Below are 2206 nucleotides of genomic sequence, written 5' to 3' on the forward strand. Positions count from 1 at the left end.
AAACAAAAACAAAATTAAGTACTTCATGTAAGCTGAGTAGCTTTGAAACAATGATGGAAAGGGGCTATAATTTTTTAATATTTATACTTTTTATATAAAATATATGTATATATATTGTATATATGTCTAACATTGTATTTCCAATCTCAAACAGTTAATCTCACAACTTCAACATTAAAATGGAAACGCATGTTTGGCATCAATGAAATTAACCCATGTATTTGCGGCAACAACATGCAACTGGTGCTACTTTATAGTCAGATCAATGCAAAATACATGGAGACTGGAAAACAAAGCGAAAAGGCTATTGTATTAGCACTGTCATTGCCACCAACTGTACATCTAGTTACAAAAATTACAGAATGTATCATCTACATTCACTGAGATGACAGTGATTGATTATATTAAGACTATATTCATATCTACTGGCACTAGAATTTGGCACTCTTACTTATTTGGCATTATATACCACCAGTTCAACCACGTGGATGTTGATGCCTCTTTTGATTTCACCTCAAAATGAAATGCAATAATACCATACTGTTTTTTTGCATTCATGGTGTGTAAACGAATTCATTTCCTCTTGACAGTAGAACAACTACCCTGGTCCTTGTCAGAAAAAATACAAACAGCAAAAGCACTGAAGCAAACAAATAGACAAAATTAAAACAGAATCGCTGCACCAACTCTAACAAGTAAAACATAGAAGGATTGATTCCAAATGTCAAGCATTGACAAATATTCCATATCAACACCAAATGTTAAAGAATAAGATATACAGGAAAGTTTAGAATAGGAATAAATTACATGATTTAAACATCTCACCCCCATAAGCAATGTATTTGGCTTTAAAAATATGGAACTAGAAGCTGTTTAGTATTTTTTCTTTCAATATACTCACACATTAAGATGTTTATATCCAACCAGTATGTAAGCAAGTTTATTTAAAAGCTATTTTGTGAAAATACATAAAAATATTTTTTTCAAGAAACTTTTCTTCAATTTTCTTAGAAAAAAATGGACAATTTCACATCTTGATGCAGATGATGTCAAGTGTGCTTGAAAATCCCAAGTTTGGCGGTGGTGGCTACAGAAACAGTGTGTTGTCTCAACGATGACACCCCCCCAAACACACACACTCTCGCCCACACGTACACACACGCGCGCGCGCACACACACACAGTTGAGATGACCGAAACTCCCAGAAGCAGCCATTGCCGTCAATCAAGCCCTCGTTTCCAACCCAGTCCAGTCCAATCCAAAAAGACAGACAGGAAAGCATGGTGTCACCAGCTTAGAAAAAAAGAGCCTCCCTTTTGTATTCCAAGATGTAATTCCACCCAGAGAGCGAGGCCTTTTGTATGGAGAGAAATAGAGAGAGCGAGAGCAAAAATACAAGTCTTTGAGACAGACAATATGAGGCCTCCATCCTGTACCTATTTCACCAGACGGAGAATGAGAAAGCGCCAGAAAAAGAAGGAGGGAGGGAAAGACAAAAAAATAAATAAAATCACTCTATTGAAACCATTGTAAGGCACTCGGAAGTTTCTCATCAATCAGGACAGATCTGTCAGGCTGACATTAAGTCCCATGTCAGGTCTCACGTAAGGGACAGCATGGACAGCTTTAGGAAACTCTGGAGTCATCACCCGACCATTCTCCCCAGTACTCCCAGTTACGGAAAGTCTCGCTTTAGTCCTCATGGCATCCCCAAAGGTCATCTAAAAAACACACACACAAATGCACGCACATACGCACAAACGCAAGCATGCACACACACACACACACACACACACACACACACACACACACACCAGAGACACATACACAAACGTATACACATTCGCACACATACAAGGATCCATGCACAAACAAGGGTGCAACATGTTAGTTTAGAGCATCTCCAGATCGGTAAACTTAAAGATTTTAAATGTTCAAAGAGAATGTAGATGAGAACCAAATGTGATTTCCATGGGTAACACAATGCAGGGTGCGAATGATCATGTAAAGGCTTATGCATGGTCATTGCAAGCATTATTGTTAAAATGTGTTACTAGGACAGAGGCATTAACAAGCATGGCCATCAACAGTCATACATGAAAATGAAGTAAAATAGTAAGGAAACTTAAATGGACAAACACAACTTTAAGCTATAAAAAGGGGGGATATCTCTCTCTCATTAAATCATAAGACCAGTACATACGAT

General features: G+C 37.6%; 1 protein-coding gene across 2 annotated transcripts in view; it reads right to left on the reverse strand.

Annotated features, from left to right (window-relative positions):
* Positions 1-1556: 1556 nt before the first annotated feature.
* gria2b (glutamate receptor, ionotropic, AMPA 2b) overlaps positions 1557-2206 on the reverse strand; it is a 49816-nt gene continuing 49166 nt past the window's right edge. For both annotated transcript variants that reach the window (XM_071532625.1, XM_071532618.1), the window contains exon 16: positions 1557-1721. In XM_071532625.1, coding sequence (XP_071388726.1) covers positions 1557-1721 — 165 coding nt within the window. The remainder of the gene's footprint in view (positions 1722-2206) is intronic.

The sequence above is a fragment of the Centroberyx affinis genome, unplaced genomic scaffold, assembly GCF_046629955.1.
Source record: "Centroberyx affinis isolate AG114_WGS23_722 - 3 ecotype Tasmania unplaced genomic scaffold, CSIRO-AGI_Caff_v1 ptg000153l_1, whole genome shotgun sequence".
In the NCBI taxonomy this organism is placed as follows: domain Eukaryota; kingdom Metazoa; phylum Chordata; class Actinopteri; order Beryciformes; family Berycidae; genus Centroberyx; species Centroberyx affinis.